The sequence below is a fragment of the Saccopteryx bilineata genome, chromosome 4 (assembly GCF_036850765.1).
Source record: "Saccopteryx bilineata isolate mSacBil1 chromosome 4, mSacBil1_pri_phased_curated, whole genome shotgun sequence".
Taxonomy (NCBI): Eukaryota; Metazoa; Chordata; class Mammalia; order Chiroptera; family Emballonuridae; genus Saccopteryx; species Saccopteryx bilineata.
In genome coordinates this window covers 276,359,220-276,379,042 of record NC_089493.1, presented here as the reverse complement: position 1 = coordinate 276,379,042, position 19,823 = coordinate 276,359,220, and the positions used below count along the sequence as shown (strand labels likewise).

Sequence of the window (19,823 nt, the reverse complement as noted above, 5' to 3'; positions counted from 1 at the left end):
AAAATAATTACAGACCACTCTCTACTAGGTCTTTTTAAATTTTTTTTTTTTTTTTTTTTTTTAGAGAGGAAAGGAGAGAGAGGCAGAAACATCCATTTATTTCTGTATATGTGCCCTGACCGGGGGTCAGACCTGCAGCCTTTGCATATCTGGATGATGCTCTAACCAACTGAGCCATCCGGCCAGGGTCTCAACTACATTTTAAAAATTACAGGAAAGACTGATGCTAAAAGTGGTTATTCTGGATTGTGGGAATTGGAGTAATTTTTTTTCTGTATTTGCCTTTTTTAAAAAAACAGTAAGCCCTGGCCAGTTGGCTCAGCAGTACAGCGTTGACCTGGTGTGTAGAAGTCCTGGGTTCGATTCCTGGCCAGGGCACACAGGAGAAGCATCCATCTGCTTCTCTATCCTTCCCCCTCTCCTTTCTCTCTACTTCTCTCTTCCCCTCCTGGCAGCCACGGCTCCATTGTAGCAAAGTTGGCCCGGGTGCTGAGGATGGCTCTATAGCCTCCGCCTCAGGTGCTAGAATGGCTTTGGTTGCAACAGAGTATCGCCCCAGATGGGCAGAGCATCGCCCCCTGGTGGGCATGCCGGGTGGATCCCAGTCAGGCACATGCAGGAGTCTGTCTGTCTGCCCCCCAACCCACTTCTCAGGAAAAATTAAAAAAAACAACAACCCTAAACAGTGAGTATGTGATACTGTTGTAATCAGAAAATAAATTTTAACCATTAAAGGTGCAGTGGGATTGGGAAGAATCCTTTTCTTCTTTTGAGAATACTTTTTCTTGAGCTAGCAACCACTAGACTTGAACTTCACAAGGGTGGTGTCTTGTGGTCGTCTTGTTTATTGCCTCAACCAAGAACCTAGAACAAGACCATGTACTTAGCAGGTGTTTGTTCATCAGAAGCAGGTTAGAAGACGAGCTCAGCCTTTTCGTAAAGGTTGTACCTCAAAAATGGTACTAAGCCCAATACAGTAATAAATACAGTTATGGTTTTATAAATAGGCGTGGGATTTTGACCTTAATCAAACTGGAAAACAGGCTCCACCACAAGTTCTAGGATGGAGAGAAAAAGCAAACACAAGTTGCAGCTTTAACACTTGAACTCAATTCCTCCTTGTGAAGAACAATATGGCTGTGGATTAGAGAAAAAGAATTTTATTTCCTTGTACAAAAGAACATTTCAAGTCAAGCTAGTCAGTCACACTTGAAGTCCTGCCCACATAAAAAACGGGGGTAGAAGAGGTACTTTAAATTGTAGTCAGATTTGGCTAAGCAGTAAGCAATCTCCTGGTCACACCTGCACAAGAGTTCTTGACATTTGTCCTCTGCTGGTCCTGGAAGAAATGGGGAAACTGAAGTTAGAGCAGGGACTTGCAGAGACGTGAGGATAAACACGAGGAGGGCCAGTAACAGCAGGAAGGATCACAGATCGCATCTGTGTGACACTTGACAGTTCACCATATGATGGTTGTCCTGGCAATTCCAGGAGGGAGGTGATGTTGGCCCCATTTTGCAGAAAAGGAAATTGAAGTTGTCAGAAGGGTTTTCAGATGCAGAGTCCAAAGTTTATTTGACCTTTTGGCTTCTCTCTTGTATCAATATTACACTATTTCATTTGAGATAGATAAGCAGTAGGAAGTCATCCAGGCCTTTGGAATGCCTGCTCTGCTACGTCCTTGCTGTGTGGAAATGAGACAAGTCCTCATTTAAAATGGGGCATTACCCGCTTTGCTGGGTTACTGGGAAGCCTGGGTGAGGAAGCCTATGGAAAGAGGCCTGGACATGCACTTGACCGATGTTGGTTCACCTGCTGTCTGCCTTTCTCCAAGTCTCCTTCAGATGCTCAGAGAAAAATAGCTTGTTGTAGGTAACAATTACATATTCCATCTCTCCCCTTCATCCAGGCTAAGTCTCCCTCTATGTTGGGAATTCCACTACTAGAGACTCATTACATTCATAAGAACACAGTTGTGATCTTTAATTGTATCTTGTGAATCTAGAAAGTAGAATGCTTTAGAGCTATGGATATCACCTAACCATTGCCACCCACTTGCCTTTTAGTGTGGGCCTTTATTCACATCAGTGAGTGGGGGCGCCTATTAAACCCTTCCAGTTTCTTCCAGAGTCACAAGGAAGCATGAGCTTGGAAGCTAGCCAGAATGGCCCGACACGTTCCCAGGCTGATCCCTCAGGAGCAGCCTGGGGACACTAATAGTACCTACTTCTAAGGTCTATTAGGAGATAGGAAAGAGACCAAGTCGGTAAAATTCACGGGGTACAGGAGGCAGTAAGCTGAAGCTGACCTCCTCAAGCTGCTAGCTAGTCTTTAAAGACTCCCAGCTCTGGCCGGTTGGCTCAGTGGTAGAGCGTCGGCCTGGCGTGCAGAAGTCCTGGGTTTGATTCCCGGCCAGGGCACACAGGAGAAGTGCCCATTTGCTTCTCCACCCCTCCCCCTCTCCTTCCTCTCTGTCTCTCTTCCCCTCCTGCAGCCGAGGCTCCATTGGAGCAAATTTGGCCCAGGCGCTGGGGATGGCTCCTTGGCCTCTGCCCCAGGCGCTAGAGTGGCTCTGGTCGCAACAGAGCGACCCCACCCCAGGGGCAGAGCATCGCCCCCTGGTGGGCAGAGCGTCGCCCCCTGGTGGGCGTGCCGGGTGGATCCCGGTCGGGCGCATGCGGGAGTCTGTCTGACTGTCTCTCCCCGTTTCCAGCTTCAGAAAAATAAAATAAAATAAAATAAAATAAAATAAAATAAAATAAAAATAAAGATTCCCTCTTCAAGTGCACGAGTTCCTTCGAGGTGCTAGCAAGAGGAAGTATGAGAGGAAATGCACCAGCTTCTCTCTTGGGGCAACACCCAGAGAGTCTGGAAATGCCAGGAGGGGACCGAGTTGCGAGTGCAGGGGTGGAGCAGGAGGCAGGGCCCAGCACCCTCTGGCGGCCAGCTCCCCAGGCCCTGCTCTGTTTGCACGACTGCGCACAGGGTTGTCCAGACTCAGGCAGGCCTGCGGTTGCTGCCTTCAAATCCCCTCACTTTTTAAGAGTAAGCAATAAATAAATAAATAATTTATATTAAGTGATATTAAATTACATTAAATAAATTACGTCACTGCTGGAAGTAGAAATTTTTATACCATAAATATAAAAAACTCATTTAAAAAAAGCAAAAACATCTGGTCGCAACAGAGCGACGCCCCGGAGGGGCAGAGCGTCGCCCCCTGGTGGGCGTGCCAGGTGGATTCCGGTCGGGGGCATGCGGGAGTCTGTCTGACTGTCTCTCCCTGTTTCCAGCTTCGAAAAATACAAAAAAAAAAAAAAAAAAAGAAGAAGAAGAAGAAAAAAAAGCAAAAACAAATAACCAGTGAGAATAAAGTTTCAATATCAAAGTCCAGTTAAATACTAGTGCCTACCTGAAGGCTGTAAGCCCCCAAATTGGGGTGTTAACCTCTCTAGTAGTCAGACTATCACACAATTGACACTTTCTCCGTCCCTAATTGGAAAAATGAACAGAAGATTGAAAGGAAAATTCTCATTTAAATTAATTTATTAAGCTTCCCACACTCTAGGAAACACCCCAACTCCAAAAGCCTGTGTTTAAAACCCTGCAAACTGGATGATTTTAATTTAAGAAAATGGATAACAAAGTCGGGACGACAGGAGCCAGCATTTCTCATGCAGCTATGTGAAGCCAGGCACTGGCGACAGGCTCTGTGGTCCCCACTCCTCCAGTCCTCTCTGGGCAGTGCCACTGGCAGCCCAGTCTTACAGAAGAGAAATCTAGGAATCGGAGAGGAGACGAGGGCCCCAACCCGGTCCTGCCCGATGCCTGGCCTCAGAGGAGGGGATGAGATGTCAACTCGGGATGTGCCTGTCTTTACAGTTCAGGTTTATACCAGAGGAATTTTAATAGTTTAGTAACAGCTTATATTTAAAAAAGAAATTAATGCCCTGGCTGGTTGGCTCAGTGGTAGAGCGTTGGCCTGGCGTGCAGGAGTCCCGGGTTCAATTCCCGGCCAGGGCACACAGGCGAGGCGCCCATCTGCTTCTCCGCCTCTCCCCCTCTCCTTCCTCTCTGTCTCTCTCCTCCCCTCCCACAGCCAAGGCTCCACTGGATCAAAGTTGGCCCAGGCGCTGAGGATGGCTCCATGGCCTCTGCCTCAGGCGCTAGAATGGCTCTGGTTGCAACAGAGCAACGCCCCAGATGGGCAGAGCATCGCTCCCTGGTGGTCATGCCGGGTGGATCCCGGTCGGGTGCATGTGGGAGTCTATCTGACTGCCTCCCTGTTTCCAACTTATGAAAAATAAATAAAAATAAAAATAAAAATTAATACTGCTATATTAAAAAAAATACATGCTCTATAACAAGACAGAAAAGGAAAAACACTAGAATGTTTACCAAACAGTTATCTGTACAGTGTATATGGGAGTTTTATTTCACATAAAACTTTTACATTTTTAAATTTTATTTTTATGTATTTATTGATTTTAGCAAGAGAAAGAAAGAGAGAAACATTGGTTTGTTGTTCCACTTATTTATGCATTCACTGGTTGATTTTTTATATGTGCCCTGACCGGGGATCAAACCCACAACCTCAGTGTATTGGGACAATGCTCTAACCACCCGAGTTTTGCCAGCCGGGGCAAAACTTTTACATTTTGTAATTTCAAACTTTTCTAATTTGACCCATATGATACTATCATCATGGAAAAACAATATGAACAAACATTGAAGAGTAGCTATTTCAAGGTTTATTTATGATATTTGTTAGATTTAAAATATACCATTCAGCGACAGTGCCAAAAGGAGGTGGCTTGTGGGACTTCAGTGGCCCTCCTCCTCCCTAATCCTTCCCAGGTGCCCTTTACCCCACCCCCTCTGCAAATAAACACAATTTACATTTTTTAAAATGTCCTTCCCCTGTAAATAAATGCCCCTTAAGTTCTTTAGCTCCCCTTTCGGGCTGGGGGGGGGCAGGGCTTCCTACATATGAATCCTAGAGGTACCTCAAATACACCATTTGACCCATCAATTCTAGGACTCAATGTTACAAAAACTCTCACACAAGTTCCTAGAAATTTATGAACAGCCATGGTCTTGCAATCATGTATAGCAGTTGATGGGGACATGGAAAAAAACAATAAAATACATTCAAACCAGAGACCAGTCATTCTCAACCATGGGCAGTCGTGTCCCCCAGGGTCATTTGACAGTGTCTGGAGACATTTCTGGTTGTCACACGTGTGGGGTGAAGGAGTGGTGCTACTGGCACCTGGGCTGGCAGAGGTCAGGCATGCTGCTAAACATCAACAGGACACAGGACAGCCCCCCACGATAGAGAAGTAGCCAGCCCAAAATGTTAATTGTCAAAACTGAGAAACTGCCATTGATTATTACCTATCTTTAAAAGAATAGGATTGACCCATATGTTCAAAGATGTCCAAAACACAATGTGAAATGACAACATATAAAAATACATGTATTGTGATCTTATCATTATTATTATTATTATTGTACACCTATATATACACACACACTAATCTGGAGGAAGAGATGCCAAACTTAACAAGAACTAGTTAACTCTAATGGGTGGAGTATAAGTTTTTACATTACAATATTTCTGTAATGTTTGAAGTTTTCACAACAAATGTATTAGGTTTGAATCAGAAAAAGCGGGCCCTGGCCGGTTGGCTCAGCGGTAGCGCGTGGGCCTGGCGTGCGGGGGACCCGGGTTCGATTCCCAGCCAGGGCACACAGGAGAGGCGCCTATCTGCTTCTCCACCCCTCCCCCTCTCCTTCCTCTCTGTCTCTCTCTTCCCCTCCCGCAGCGAGGTTCCATTGGAGCAAAGATGGCCCGGGTGCTGGGGATGGCTCCTTGGCGCTAGAGTGGCTCTGGTCGCGGCAGAGCAATGCCCCGGAGGGGCAGAGCATCGCCCCCTGGTGGGCAGAGCGTCGCCCCTGGTGGGCGTGCCGGGTGGATCCCGGTCGGGCGCATGCGGGAGTCTGTCTGACTGTCTCTCCCCGTTTCCAGCTTCAGAAAAATACAAAAAAAAAAAAAAAAAAAAGAAAAGAAAAAGCGTGTGGGTGAATGGTTAGACAGTCAGGTTTAAAATAATGTGTAAAAATTGGTAATAGAACCAGGCAGTGCAAGAGTGAGCCCTTCTGGCCATAAACTTTCCGTGGCCCGCTGCACAACAGAAATCTGGGCACCCTTGGAGCACTGTGACCTGATAGGGCAGGAACTCCTGAGGAAGGAGGCACAGAGGCTCCAGGGTGGCACTGTTCCCACAGAGCTAGCTAGAGGCCATCTGTCTAAGGACATAGTGACTGGGACGAAAACCCCCGCCAGCTCCTCTTCCCTCAGCCCATCTCTGAGTCCTGCAGTTCCACCTTCCAGCCATATGTCCAGAAGCCAGGCCCATGCCCCACCACGCAGGGCCTCGCTTCCGCCTTTGCTCCCTCCAGGGTCTGGGCCATGCAGTAGCCAGAGTGGTTCAGTGACAAAGGAAATCAGATCATGTCCCTCCTCTGCTCAAAACCCTTCATGGCTCCCCATCTCTCTCAGAGCAAAGCCTCCAATGCCCTGTGGAATCTGCCCGCCATCATCTGACACTATCACTCCACGCTCTCAGCCTAAGTGACTCTGCTCTGCCCTTGCTGTCCCCCTGGTGCTCCTCAGACCAACCCGTTATTCCTACCAGCTCTTCACATGGTTCCACTCATTCCCCAAGTCTCTGCTTTAATGGCACCTTGTCAGTGAGACCCTCTCTGATACCTGACCATTCCATAGAAAAAAAAAAAACCCACCCTGCATTCCTGCTTTTTTTTATTGAGGAAAAATTCCCACAACAAAATTACCATTTGAAAGCACACAAGTCAGTGGGATTTAGTAAATTCACAATGTTGTGTGACCATCACCTCTGTCTAGTTTCAAAACATTTCCATCACCCCAAAAGAGACCTCATATACATTGAGAAGTCATTCCCCATTACCCCTCTCCTGAGAGCCTGTCAGCCACTAATCAGTTTTCTGTCCTTATAGTTTTCCCTATTTTGGACATTTTATGTATTTGGGATCATATGATATGTGTCGTTTTGTGTTCTGCTTTTTTTACTCAGCGTCATGTTGTATATAGCAGGTACATACTTCACCTGCTTTATTTTCTGACACAGCAGTTATAAAAGCACTTGGCACAGACACAATGTCCCACTCTTCTCCTTTCAGACTTCTCTGTCTTAGCTAAAACCTACCATGGAGGCTGGTGGCACAGAGTGGATTCTCAATAATATTTGTCGGGAGAATATAGAAAAGCCATATATATTTCCAATTCTCATACAAACACAGCATCTAAGTTTTATTATTCCCATTTTACAGATGTGTAAAGTGAGGCTCAAAGGGATTCAGTAACGTGTCCAAGGCCACAGAACTGAGAAGGGGTGAAGCAGGTCTCGAGCCCAGGATCTCCCGATCCAATGCCTATACCTCCCTTGTGTTCCCACCCTCCTCTCTAAGCAAGAAAGATTTGTTTTTTTTTTAAGGTGAGAGCAGAGGAGATAGTGAGGCAGACTCCCACATGTGCCCAAACAGGACCCAGCCAGCAACCTCTCTGGGGCTGATGCTTGAGTACCAAGCTATTTCTAGTACCTGAGGCTGACACACTTGGCCTGAGCAAGCTATCTTCAGTGCTCAGGGTCACACTGAAACTGAGCCACTGGCTGTGGGAGGGGAAGAGGGAGAGAAGGGGAAGAGGGACAGGAAGAGAAGAAGCAGATGGTTGCTTCTCTTGTGTGCCTTGACTGGGAATCAAACCCAGGACGTCCATATGCCAGGGCAATGCTCTATTCACTGAGCCACCGGCCAGGGCTAAAAGATTCGTTCAAAAGCAAGACTTGGTCTCACTGCTCCATAGCCTCAGGAACCCAACAGCATCATTATTCAAGAATAACAAAAACTTAAAAGGAAAAATAGCTCCCAAGAGTTAAGTTTAAAATAAAAGCCTGCTAGTAAATATTATTATAGGCTTAAAAAATTTTAAATATATTCAAGTAAGGCCCATAAATGGAAAATGGGCCACACCTGTAATTAAGTAAACAACTATGTTCAGAATATCTCCAAACTGAATAAGAGAATATTTTTAGCCAAAAATGCATAATAGATATTTTGGTTCTCTTCGTTTGGTTCAGGGAGGGCAGTTCTGTAAACAGGCACAGACTCCACCAATAAATATTTTACAAGCACCATTTTCACATGGATGTGGGCAAGCAAAACATGCAAGTTGAAGGGAAGAACGGAAAGATCTTTAACAGATTTCCAATTCAAGGCCGATTTTACTTCCTCTCCGCACACCCGAAAAGGGTAAGTTTGGGGACAGAAAATGTGCCCCAGAGTGAGCACATCACCACCAAGTTAGGCAAGTAATTTCTTTCAGTGGCATCAGTTTCCCCAACTCTAAATGAGAGGGCTTGATGAGATGATGCCTGGGGCACTTTCAGTCCTAAACATTAATATTATGTCTCAATATTAATTTGGCTTGACCTTATGCCAGCTCCTAAGTCATACTAAGGAGGTATGGCTCAGAATCTGTGCATAGTTAAAAACACCCTTCTAGTAACCCTTATGACTGCTTCCTTTCCTCCAGGACAGAACAAGTTACAGAGGCTAGGGTTTTAGTAGAAAGTGGCACCAAACTTCAATTCTCTCTACTGGGAGGTTGTGGGGTCAGAGAGAGATTCAGACTGGGATGAGGGAGAAAGTAATACCCCTGTCTAATCGGTTTACCACACTAACAACCCTTTTTTCAGGTTACTGTACTGGGCCTTTGCCACTTTCTTCCTTCTTTCTTTTCTCTTTTTTTTTTTAATTTTTATTTTTTACTTATTTTTTTACAGGGACAGAGAGAGAGAGTCAGAGAGAGGGATAGATAGGGACAGAAAGACAGTAATGGAGAGAGATGAGAAGCATCAATCATCAGTTTTTCGTTGCAACACCTTAGTTGTTCAGTGATTGCTTTCTCATATGTGCCTTGACCTCAGGCCTTCAGCAGACCGAGTAATCCCTTGCTCGAGCCAGCGACCTTGGGCTCAAGCTGGTGAGCTTTTGCTCAAACCAGATGAGCCCATGCTCAAACTGGCAACCTCGAGGTCTCGAACCTGGGTCTTCCGCATCCCAGTCAGACGCTCTATCCACTGCGCCACCACCTAGTCAGGCACTAACAACCCTTTTTTAATCTTTGCAACACCCACCTTCAAGGTAAGGAAACTGAGGACCAGAGAGTCATCCATCTAGGTACAAAAGATTTCAACAAGGGAAAGAAGAGTCTCTACAACAAATGGTACTGGACAACTGGATATCCACATGCAAAAGAATGAAGTTGGACTCCCCTGCCCAGGCAGTGGCGCAGTGGATAAAGCGTCGGACTGGGATGCCGAGCACCCAGGTTCGAGATCCCTAGGTAGCCAGCTTGAGCGCGGGCTCATCTGGTTTGCGCAAAAGCTCACCAGCTTGAGCCCAAGGTCGCTGGCTCGAGCAAGGGGTTACTCGATCTGCTGAAGGCCCGCGGTCAAGGCACATATGAGAAAGCAATCAATGAACAACTAAGGTGTCGCAATGCGCCACGAAAAACTAATGATTGATGCTTCTCATCTCTCCGTCCCTGTCTATCCTTCTGACTCTCTCTGACTCTGTAAAAAACAAACAAAAAAAAAATTACATAACTCAAATTGGATTAATGACCTAAATAGAAGGATTCAAACCCTGGCTGGTTTGAATCAATCGATGACCACATAAATGAATGGAACAAGTCTATGTTTCTTTTTCTCTTGCCTTTTTTCTCTGTCTCTCTCCCTTCTCTCTCTCTAAAACCTCAATAAATAATTTTTTTTAATTTTTAAATGAGCAAAAGACTTGAACAGACAATTCTCCAAAGTTATAAAAATGGCCAACAAGCACATGAAAAGATGTTCAATGTCATTGGGGAAAAGCATATCAAAACCACAGTGAGAATACTACTCACCCCAACTGATAAATACCATCCATCAGAAGACAATCTGTCTATCCATCATTCGTCTACCTTTTTATTTTTAGTGAGAGAGAGAGAGAGACAAACATACAGACAGGAAGGAAGAGAGATGAGAAATATAACTCATAGTTATATTTCATAGCAGCACTTTAGTTGCTTTTCATTGATTGCTTCTCATACACATCTTGATGGGTGGGGGTGTTCCAGCTGAGCCAGTGACCCCTTGCTCAAGCCAGTGACCTTGAGCTCAAGCCAGAGACCATGGGATCATGTTTAGATCAGGGGTCCCCAAACTACGGCCCACGGGCCACATGCGACTCCCTGAGGCCATTTATCTGGCCCCCGTCGCACTTCCGGAAGGGGAATCTCTTTCATTGGTGGTCAGTGAGAGGAGCATCCGCATCCTGTGCTCCTGGAGTACTGTATGTGGTGGCGCCAGTGATAGGGGATGTACACGTCATGGCTTCGGAAGTGTGTCATATCACTTGTTATGGCTAGCAGTGACAAATATGGAACCGGACATTGACTATCTCATTAGCCAAAAGCAGGCCCGTAGTTCCCATTGAAATACTGGTCAGTTTGTTGATTTAAATTTACTTGTTCTTTATTTTAAATATTGTATTTGTTCCCGTTTTGTTTATTTACTTTAAAATAAGATATGTGCAGTGTGCATAGGGATTTGTTCATAGTTTTTTTTTATAGTCCAGCCCTCCAACGGTCTGAGGGACAGTGAACTGGCCCCCTGTGTAAAAAGTTTGGGGACCCCTGTTGTAGATGATCCCACGCTCAAGCCAGTGACCCTGCACTCAAGCTGATGAGCCTGTGCTCAAGCTGGTGATGCTCTATCTACTGTGCCACCACTGCTCAGGCCATTGTATTTTGTTTTGATGTGTGTCAAAGTAATTTGCAGAGATCACATCAGGCTGTATATTTTCTTTTTAATTATTTTTTAATTTTTGATTGATTTTAGAGAGGTGAGGGGAAAGCATTCATTTGTTGTTCCACTTAATTGTGCATTCACTGGTTGCTTCCTGTATGTGCACTGACCAAAAACAAAACCCAGCCTGACCAGGCGGTGGTGCAGTGGATAGAGCATTGGACTGGGATGTGGAGGACCCATGTTCGAGACCCTGAGGTTGCCAGCTTGAGTGCAGGCTCATCTGGTTTGAGCAAGGCTCACCAGCTTGGACCCAAGGTCGCTGGCTCAAGCAAGGGTCATTCTGTCTGCTGTAGCTCCCTCCCCCTGTTAAGGCACATATGAGAAATCAATCAATGAACAACTAAGGAGCTGCAACGAAGAATTGATGCTTCTCATCTCTCTCCCTTGCTGTCTGTCTGTCCCTTTCTCTGACTCTCTCTGTCTCTGCCACCAAAAACAAAACAAAAAAAAACAAAGAAACCCACAACCTTGGCATTTCAGAAGGACACTAACTGAGCTAGCTGGTCAGGGCCTCTTTCTAATTTTTAATTCACAGTAACTCATGAACATATTCTCTTTGTCAAAAATGGAAACATTACAGAGAACATGAAGTTGCTTTCTACCATCACTCCCCTCAACCTGATTTTTTTTTTTTTTTTTTTGAGAGACACGCCCTGGCCGGTTGGCTCAATGGTAGAGCGTTGGCCTGGCGTGCGGGGGACCCAGGTTCGATTCCCGGCCAGGGCACATAGGAGAAGCACCCATTTGCTTCTCCATCCCCCTTCCTCTCTGTCTCTCTCTTGCCCTCCCACAGCCAAGGCTCCATTGGAGCAAAGATGGCCCAGGCGCTGGGGATGGCTCCTTGGCCTCTGCCCCAGACAAGAGTGGCTCTGGTCGCGGCAGAGCTACGCCCCAGAGGGGCAGAGCATTGCCCCCTGGTGGGCAGAGCATCACCCCTGGTAGGCGAGCCGGGTGGATCCCGGTCGGGCGCATGCGGGAGTCTGTCTGTCTCTCCCCGTTTCCAGCTTCAGAAAAATACAGAATAAATAAATAAATAAATAAAAGAGAGACAGGCAGGGAGAGAGAGAGAGACAGGAAGATTGAGCTGTTCCTGTATATGCCCTGACCAGAGATCGAACTGGCAACCTCTGCTTCTGGACAACGTTCCAACCAACTGAGCTATCTGGCCAGGGCTACAAGGCTACAAGTTTTTCTTTTTAACACAATGGTGCTTTAAAATTGAACATGTCGCCTGACCTGTGGTGGCGCAGTGGATAAAGCGTCGACCTGGAAATGCTGAGGTCGCCGGTTCGAAACCCTGGGCTTGCCTGGTCAAGGCACATATGGGAGTTGATGCTTCCAGCTCCTCCCCCCTGTCTCTCTCTCCTCTCTCTGTCTCTCTCTCTCCCTCTCTCTCCTCTCTAAAAAAATGAATAAAATAAAAATAAAATTGAACATGTCACCTGACCTGTGGTGACGCAGTGGATAAAGCGTCGACCTGGAAATGCTGAAGTTGCCGGTTCGAAACCCTGGGCTTGCCTGGTCAAGGCACATATGGGAGTTGATGCTTCCAGCTCCTCCCCCCTTCTCTCTCTCTGTTTCTCTCTCTCTCCCCTCTAAAAATGAATAAAGAAAAAAGAAAAAAAAATTGAACATGTCATTCTGCAGTTTGCTTTTTCACTCAATCCCTTTCCATGTCAGTATACGGTTCTACCTTATCCTTTCTCCAGGCCACAGTCTTCCACAGTAGGAATCATGGGTTCAAATACTCAGGCCACATCTAGTAAACATTTAAGTTGTTTGTATCTGGTGTTATTTCTATTTTTCAGTTTTTGTCCAGACAGCAAAGAGATAGGTTTCTTTGTTTACTTTTCTAAAGTGCTCACAATTAAATATAACTTATATTAGATGAATCCAAAGTGTGGTCCATGGAGAGGTGGAAGCAGAGGTAAGTTATTACAACCACGAAGCCCCAGGGACTCAGCGAAGTGGGTGGGGTGTCGCTGGGTACTCACCACACTCGATGCGCTGATCGATGCACTTCCAGGAATAGGGCTCCAACTTGGCCTTGCAGCCAGCCTCCTCCTTGGCACGCTGGTAGCAGCAGTCGTGACGATGACAGCACCTGTGGATGGCAGACAGGCAGAGCTGCACGTGGATGAAGGCAGGGCTGCTGTCCTGGCCATTCTCCCATGCCAGGGCAACTGGTGGCCATCTTCTGGTCCAAATTTAGTCCCTGAGAATCCTACCTGGGAAGTAATTCTGCAGTGTGTCTTTCCCCTGCCTGCTTCACTGAGTCTCTGAGCTCCAGCAGAACCTGTCCCCTCTCTGTTGCTAGAGCGAGCCTGCCTCAGCCTTTGCCCTCTGCCTGGAACAACTTCATGCCCACTCTTCCTCCTTTAGGGCTCAGCCTAAGCACCAACCCCCATTCTCAGAATGTCATCAGGCCCCCTACCTCCCAAGTTATAAGCATCTCCTTGTTACACCTTCTCTTAAAACTAGGTTCCTTCAGCTCAGGGCAGGTTTAATGAGACCCTCATTAGCTAGAAGATTAACATCTGTCCTCTTCACTGACCAGAGCTCTAAGAGGTGAGACCATTTCTGTCTTGTTCCTCACAGTGTCACCAACACCCAGCCCAGCCCAGGCCCTGCCCTATAATAGGGCCTCAATAATAATAATAATAATTTACTATTGAAAAAGTCCCTAAGGAACACCTACAGATGTCCCTAAACCTGCCCATTTCATTCATTCCCTGGTGTTGCCCCCATCCAGCCAGCAGCCCCACTCTGTGCTGAGCCCTCAGCTGAGTCTGGCAGGCACAGGTCAGCCAGATTCTGCTCTGGCCTCAGGGAGCTCCCAGTGTGGTGTGTGTGTGTAGGGGGGAGGCAGACAAGCCACCAGACACCACATGCACAGTGAGAAGTGCTAGGATGTGGGGTAAGGCGAGGGGATTCTGGGAGCCAGAGGAGGTGCCATGCCCAGTCAGACTTCAGGGAGACTGCCTAGAGAGGGCACCGCTCTGCCAGCACCTGGGAAGACATACAGGAACCGGACCCCTAGAGTATGGGAAGGCACGGCCGCAGCCAGAGCCTTGATAGTACAAGGCTGAGAAAAGCCCTGTTAGTGACAGTCACATCCTGCAAGCTAGGGAAGAGACAATCAAATTCTGTCCTCTGCCACCTACTAGCTGTGTGGAAATGGGTGAGTGGCTGTGCCTCTCTGAGCCTCAGAGCCTCCGTGCAGAAAACAGGGAAAGCCATTGTGCCTGTTTCCAAGGATGGCCATGAGGGTAAATGAGAAGAAGTCGTGGAAAGATATAAAAGTCCATTGCCTTGCAAAGAACAGGCAATTTCACATGGTAGCAGGGTGCAGTGATAAGGGCCATGAACCCAGGAAGACTGCTGGGGTTCAAATCCCATCCCCCCTTACTCTCTATGTATCCCAGATAAGTTACTTAATCTTTCTATGCCTCAGTTTCCTCATTTATAAAATCGGATTATTGTGAGGAGTCAGGGAGGTTCTCAAGACAGTTCCTGGTACACTTTAAGTCTAATAACTTTATCTTTCTCTGCCAAAGTAACCATCCCATAGCCAGATTTTGAGGGGGCAGCTGGTACCAAGGTTTGGCCTTATTGGCCATGCTACCCAAGAGGCCGTCTGTATACCTTGCACTATTTCTTCATAGGCCTTAACTACCCCAGGAGAGGGGAGACCTTCTAGCCTGGCCCAAGCATGAACTCACCGGTCAATGGCATCCAGGGGCCGGCCACTGCCACCCAGGCCACAATAGCAGCCATAACTAATATAGGCCAGGGGGCTGCGAGGGCCAACACAGTATATGGTCTCTGCCAGTTCTACGAGCCCACGCCGGTGCACATGTGACTTCACGGAGTCTGGGGGGAAACAAAAGTTAGAGGCTGAAGGTCAGGTCTGCCCTGGCCCTGGGGAAGGGGCCTGAGAAAAGTCATGGAAGATCACTGCTTGGGTTTGAATCCTGCTGCTCCTACTTCCCATATGAGCCTTGACTGTGGGGCTACAGCAGACCGAGCAACCCCTTGCTAGAGCCAGCGACCTTGGGTCCAAGCTTGTGAGCTTTTGCTCAAACCAGATGAGCCCACGCTCAAGCTGGCGACTTCAGGGTCTCAAACCTGGGTCCTTCCGCATCCCAGTCTGACGCTCTATCCACTGCGCCGCCGCCTGGTCAGGATTGCTCCTACTTCCTAGCTGTGTGACCTTGGACAACTTATTCAAGCTCTCTGTTCCTTGTTTTCCTCATCTGTAAAATAGGGGGCTACGTGTACCTCACTTATAGGATGCATTGATATCATGCATGTAAAATGCCTGGCATGTAACACTTCCTAACAATTATTGCCAGTATCCTCAAGGTGGCCGTGAAAGAGAAAACAAGACACAGAGCAACAGCATCTGGAAGATCCCACCCGGGCCTCTGCATAGACTGGTCCCTTTTCCTAGAATGCCTTGATTCCCAATCTCCTTCCCCTGTCAATTCCAGACACAGCCCGAGTTCAACTTGTGCATCCAGTGTCTGTCCAGTTGCTTGTGATGAGCACTGGATGTCAGACGAGCTAAACAGGGTCCCTGCCACCAAGGAGGGCTCTAGGGGACCTCCATGTCCCTGGTTCTCCCCCCACCACTACCATCACTTCCTTCAAGACTCTGAGTGAGGGGCCTTTACATCCCCTCTTATTGTTACTGTGGGCACAGCTTCCTCTACACAGCCCAGCCATGGTTCTGCCACACAGCAGTGCACAGCGGGTGAAACTGGACCCCTTGCCTCTCATAGGTGAGAAAGAGGAGACCCGGGCAGGAAGGATGACCCCCACAGTTACACGGCGTCCAAGAACCTGGCTGACTGGGGGCTCCGGCCCAGGCTTCTGGCTCCCAATCCAGTGTTCATTCCTCCCCACCCAGTAACAGCAGGGTGACAGAGCTGAGGGACAAGGCAGGGGCCACTGCTCAGGGCCAGGTATCTCCAGACCCACTGTGACATGGGCATCAGAGAATGCCAGAGCAACTCTTCCTTTTGGTGAGGGCAATGAATCTACTCTCCCGGGGTTTGTTCCAAAACAACAGTCAGAGTAATAGAAGGAAAGGTAGTCACTTGAACCTCATCCTGCACAAGACAATGGCACAGCCTCCTAGTCCTGTGGGTGGCTGTCATCCCATTTACATATGGGGAAACTGAGGCTAAGGGAGGTGAAAAGACCCATCTTAGATCCCAGGGCTGGTGAGCCTAAGCGCAGAAGCTCATGCTCAGGCGTGTCTCATTCCTGGGAGACCGCTCTCCACTGCTCTGGGGCTGCCCATCCAGAGATTAATGCACTGCATTTGGTCATCATGTCTCTTTTTTTTTAATTTTTTTTATTTATTTTTATTTATTTATTTTAGAGAGGAGAGAGAGAGAGGAGAGAGAGATGGGGGGAGGAGCTGGAAGCATCAACTCCCATATGTGCCTTGACCAGGCAAACCCAGGGTTTCGAACCGGCAACCTCAGCATTTCCAGGTTGACGCTTTATCCACTGCGCCACCACAGGTCAGGCTCATCATGTCTCTTTTTATCTAAAACAAGTTCTTATTATACTGACTTTTTTGAAGAGTACAGACCAAAATTAAATCCTTTTTTCTTCTCAATGGCGAAGGTAGCATATTCTTGTGGGGGAATATAGATGAGTTAAATACAAAGAAAAAAGAAAAAAATGTTTAGAGTGAACAGCTTCACTTTCCTTTCTGGATGTCCAGTCCTCACTCTCCAAGGACCTGCCAAGTGCTGTTCCCAGCTGCCCACAGCTCTGCCTGAAATCCCTCCATCCTCCAGAGAAAGCTCAGGGGCCTCACTGCAGCCTGGAGGCCCTGCAGGAGCCTGACAGTTCCTCCTCTCCAGTGTCCTCTCTCAAAGCCCATCACACAGAGCCTGCTCATCATTTCCGGTTCCTCCAAATTTCCCATCACATATCCTGTGCTGCAAATGCCCTCACCCCATCCTCTAGCACAGGCATGGCCAACATACTGCCCACGGGCCGGATCCGGCCCACATAATGAGTTTATGCGGCCCGCGATTAAATTTTTAACATTCTCTGCTACTTTAAAATCTCAGCTACTCAGAAGCGGAAGCGTCTTTGATTATTGGAAATCGAGATATTTAAGAAGATAGTGATAAGCGGAAAAGAATTCCGCGTGTGACTAATCTAAGGTTAACTTCCAATGATTGGTTGAATGGATTCCCGATACTTCTTTATTTTTAAAAGAAATTCCATTATAAAGATTTACAACTTTTGTACTTGTCTGTACTCAATATGAACTGTTTGACATTTAGCGGCAATGGGAAACCCACATTCTTTTAAGTGGAGTTTGCCAGTGAGCACCCAAGGTCAAACAATTCATTATTTTTGTGGTCAAGTGTGCTGAATCAAGTGGCATTGTAGCATAGACAATAGCTGCAGTTGATAACTGAAAACGTGTGCAGGCTGTTTGTAAAACGAAATAATTGTTTTATTTGCGATATAACCCCTTCAAACTCATTCTATTAATTAAATATTGTTTCGATTGATTGCAATACAGTTTGGATATTTATAAGGTATGTATTAATTATATTTTTATTAAAATATATTTTTAGCCTGACCTGGCGGTGGCGCAGTGGACAGAGTGTCGGACTGGGATGTGGAACACCCAGGTTCGAGACCCTGAGGTTGCCAGCTTGAGCGTGGGCTCATCTGGTTTGAGCAAAAATTCACCAGCTTGGATCCAAGGTCGCTGGCTCAAGCAAGGGGTTACTCGGTCTGCTGAAGGCCCGTGGTCAAGGCAATATGAGAAAGCAATCAATGAACACAACTAAGGTGTCGCAATGCACAACTAAAAACTAGTGATTGATGCTTCCCATCTCTCCATTCCTGTCTGTCTGTCCCTGTCTATCCCTCACTCTGACTCTGTCTCTGTAAAAAAATGAAATTAAATTTTTTTTAAAAAAGTAAATTTTTATTAAAATAACATTGTATATTAAAATATTTTCACTCATATTTATTCATAAACAAATTACATAATAAAATTTTGTTTACTTAAACGAATCATTTTTGGATTTAACATTTTTTAATTTTAATATTTCATCTGTCCTGTGAAACGTTTTTTTTTCTAATCTGGCCTGGGGGCAAAAACTGTTGGCCACGCCTGCTCTAGCAGCTTACCTGTCACTATCTAGAATCTGCCTCATCCTCAGGTGACCAGAGGCCCTTGTCACACTGTGCTGCTATCTGCTATAGGAGTGACTCTCTAGCCTGGAGCGCTTTGGGGGAAGATCTCTGTCACAGGCAGCTCCGGATCCCCTGTCCTGAGGTGGGCTTCCAGAAAAGGCTCCTTGACGTCTGTATCCACCAAGCCCCAGTCTAAGCATACCTGACAGAACCCCAGTCTTAACCCTATACTTGACAGTTGTCCTCAGAGGTCCCCAACCCTGACCTAACCACACTGTGGCGTCTCAGGGTCCTGGATACAGCCCTATGGGGAACCCAAGCATGGGGATGACACCCAGGACTGGGTTTGGAACCAAGGAAAACACTCCCTCTGGGCCGGCTTAGGTGGGGCAGGTCACTCTGGGGTCTGTTTGCTCTGTCTGCCCACAGCAGCCTGGAGAGTCAAGGCTGTCCCAGCTTCCTATCTTGCTATGGGCCAGAAGAGGGGGGAGGGGGTGGTGTGTGTGTGTGTGTGTGTGTGTGTGTGTGTGTGTGTGTGTTTTCTCCTTGGGATATCTTTGCTTGTGCCTGTGTGTGAGCCTATCCATGAGCCCTACACCTAAGTGCCCAGGTGAGGCTGGAGGTGTGTGTGCATATGATGTGGTATCTGTATATTTTCCAGTGAGTATGTGTTCCTGTGGACCCTAGAAATGGGCAGTCACTGAGGGGACCTCTCCAGGGCCGTTGCCCAGGGATGGGTGAGAAGGCAACCTCATGTTCTTCCCTGAGCCCAGGAATGGCGGGGCCCTTCTTCCCCTGCCTTTCCCAGCCTCTGGTACCCCCGGTCACCCTACCTCAGGCCCAGGGACACAGGAGTGTACCATCAGCTCACAGGATCTCAAGACAGGTGGATGGGGAGGGTCTGGCGCTGAAGAGGGTTACAGAGAGTGAATGGGGTGTCTGGGGAGGACACGGAGACCCTGGGGAAGGGCTGTGCTAGCTTGGGGGTCCTGGGAGGAGTGAATGAGTGGAAGCTCTTGGGAAAGACTGGACGACAGGGCTCTTGGAAACCTGGTAAGAAATGTGTTAGTGAGCCAGAGAAATGAGGGCTTGGGGCTGTAGAGCTCCTGGGACCTTGGGAAGGGCTGGTGAGTTGGTGTCCTTGTAGAGGGCTGGAGAGTAGGGCTCCTGGGCCAGGAGAGAGGGTTGAAGGAGTCCCAGGAACTCCTTGGTCTTTTGAGGGGCCCATTCCTCACTCACCTGCGCTGGGCAGGAGTCCAGGTACTAATAGCAGCAGCAGCGGCAGCATTACAGGCTGGCCCAGGGGGAGGTGACCCATAGGATGGTGGCAGGCTGGCCCAGGGGGAGCTGACCCATAGGATGGTGGCAGGTGTGGGACGATCTGACGGGCAGCGTAGTCACCAAGCCCAGTCCGAACCCCCTCCCCTAAACCCCGCCCAGTTCCGCCCCTGACCTCACCTTACCGCAGGACCGACCAAGGGCGGAGCCGACTAAGGCGGGCCCCTGGGGCTGCAAGAAAAGTCCTTCCCCGACCTCTGCATCTTGGTCAACGACCGGGCTCCTGAGACCAAGAGAGAGAATCCAGCCCAGGAAGTCTCAGGTTAGGGTTGGGGAGAATTACAGAGGAAAGGAGTTTAGCATAGGTGGAGTCTGTCCTGGACCATAAATAGCAAAAAGCCA

The 19,823-nt window shown here is 47.6% G+C and overlaps 1 protein-coding gene across 1 annotated transcript; it reads right to left on the bottom strand.

The window, feature by feature from the left end:
• Positions 1-1,195: 1,195 nt before the first annotated feature.
• LOC136334509 (group 10 secretory phospholipase A2-like) lies at positions 1,196-19,481 on the bottom strand. Its single transcript, XM_066274800.1, has 4 exons — positions 19,383-19,481; positions 14,681-14,831; positions 12,953-13,062; positions 1,196-1,339 (listed from the first exon to the last, which is right to left on the bottom strand). Exons 1-4 carry the CDS (start codon positions 19,459-19,461, stop codon positions 1,200-1,202), a joined length of 480 nt encoding a protein of 159 aa, XP_066130897.1. The 5' UTR covers positions 19,462-19,481; the 3' UTR covers positions 1,196-1,199.
• Between the last annotated feature and the right edge of the window lie 342 nt (positions 19,482-19,823).

Excerpts from the sequence above, each read along its gene's own strand:
- LOC136334509 (XM_066274800.1), bottom strand. The coding sequence starts at position 19,461 with ATGGGTCACCTCCCCCTGGGCCAGCCTGTAATGCTGCCGCTGCTGCTG. Across the intron at positions 13,063-14,680 it reads CCCCTGGATGCCATTGACCG|GTGCTGTCATCGTCACGACT; the intron begins GTGAGTTCATGC and ends TGCCATCCACAG. Across the intron at positions 1,340-12,952 it reads CGATCAGCGCATCGAGTGTG|GACCAGCAGAGGACAAATGT; the intron begins GTGAGTACCCAG and ends CATTTCTTCCAG.